Source organism: Branchiostoma floridae, unplaced genomic scaffold (genome assembly GCF_000003815.2).
Source record: "Branchiostoma floridae strain S238N-H82 unplaced genomic scaffold, Bfl_VNyyK Sc7u5tJ_1439, whole genome shotgun sequence".
In the NCBI taxonomy this organism is placed as follows: Eukaryota; Metazoa; Chordata; class Leptocardii; order Amphioxiformes; family Branchiostomatidae; genus Branchiostoma; species Branchiostoma floridae.
This window is the reverse complement of record NW_023365716.1, coordinates 1,208,496-1,209,989: the sequence shown is the minus strand read 5'-3', so window position 1 is coordinate 1,209,989 and position 1,494 is coordinate 1,208,496. Positions and strand designations below refer to the sequence as shown.

General features: G+C 50.1%; 2 protein-coding genes across 2 annotated transcripts in view; both read left to right on the top strand.

Moving 5' to 3' along the window:
- LOC118407709 (zinc finger protein 501-like) overlaps positions 1-1,494 on the top strand; it is a 482,642-nt gene that overhangs the window by 279,466 nt on the left and 201,682 nt on the right. The gene's annotated exons all lie outside the window — the stretch shown is intronic.
- LOC118407718 (actin-related protein 8-like) overlaps positions 1-1,494 on the top strand; it is a 20,223-nt gene that overhangs the window by 14,904 nt on the left and 3,825 nt on the right. The window contains exons 8-10 of the mRNA XM_035808236.1: positions 96-210; positions 768-779; positions 1,266-1,286. Of these exons, the coding sequence (XP_035664129.1) occupies positions 96-210; positions 768-779; positions 1,266-1,286 (148 nt within the window). The remainder of the gene's footprint in view (positions 1-95; positions 211-767; positions 780-1,265; positions 1,287-1,494) is intronic.

Genomic DNA, 1,494 nt, shown 5'->3' with positions numbered 1-1,494 from the left:
GATGTTCCTTAATGCCTCTTCACTCTTGATGTACAACTCTTATCTAGTTCTATTTCAGCAGTACTATGACAGAACCAGATGTGATCTAACGTTAGATATTTCTTGCCATTTCAGGACATGTTTGGTGCCCGCTGTCAGGACGTCCATGTGCAGAGGCCGGACACGTTCAGTCGGCGGTACCAGGTCCGGTTAGGGGAGGAGACTATCCAGGTACCAGCCATACTGGTCTTCTGTTCATACTTTATGCCAACAAGACGAGTATACATGTTTTACCTCCAGCTGTTTCTCCTGTAACCCATGGGTCTGCCCTACTCCCAGCTGTTGTACTTGCTGTTAAGCTGTGGTCTGTTGCCAAGGTCTGTTGTACCCCTGCAGGCACCCATGGGCCTGTTCTACCCTCAGCTGTAACCCATGGGTCTGTTGTACCCCATGTTGTAACCCATGGGTCTGTTGTACCCCTAACTGTAATTAACCCATGGGTCTGTTGTACCCCCAGCTGTAACCCATGGGTCTGTTGTACCCCAGCTGTAACCCATGGGTCTGTTGTACCCCCATCTCTAACCCATGGGTCTGTTCTACCCCAGCTGTAACCCATGGGTGTGTTGTACCTCAGCTCTAACCCATGGGTTTGTTCTACCCCCAGCTGTGACCCATGGGTGTGTTGTACCCCCAGCTGTAACCTACTAGTATGGGTCTGTTTTACCCCCAGTGTAACCCATGGGTCTGTTTTACCCCCAGTGTAACCCATGGGTCTGTTTTACCCCCAGTGTAACCCATGGGTTTGTTCTCCCCCAGCTGTTTACTCCTGTAACCCATGGGTCTCTGTTATCCCCTGCAGGCACCCATGGGTCTGTTCTGCCCCAGCTGTTTGGGCTGGTTGCACCAGTCTTGTGCACACCCAGCTGAGGAACCAGGGTGACCGGAGGATATCCACGATGAGCACTACCTCCTGCAGACACAGAGCACACAGCAGCAGGTAACCTTTCACATCCAACCTCTAACCTTTACCCACCACTACCTCCTGCAGACACAGAGCACACAGCAGCAGGTAACCTTTAACCTTTAACCCACCACTACCTCCTGCAGACACAGAGCACACAGCAGCAGGTAACCTCTCACATCTAACCTCTAACCTCTCACATCTAACCTCTAACCTTTACCCACCACTACCTCCTGCAGACACAGAGCACACAGCAGCAGGTAACCTTTCACATCTAACCTCTCACATCTAACCTTTAACCTTTACCCACCACTACCTCCTGCAGACACAGAGCACACAGCAGCAGGTAACCTTTCACATCTAACCTCTAACCTTTACCCACCACTACCTTCTGCAGACACAGAGCACACAGCAGCAGGTAACCTTTCACATCTAACCTCTAATCTTTAATCATAACCCATCACTACCTCCTGCAGACACAGAGCATACAATGGTAGGTAACTTCTCACACTTTACCTTTAACCTTAACCTAACAATTTCCCTGTAGACATAGA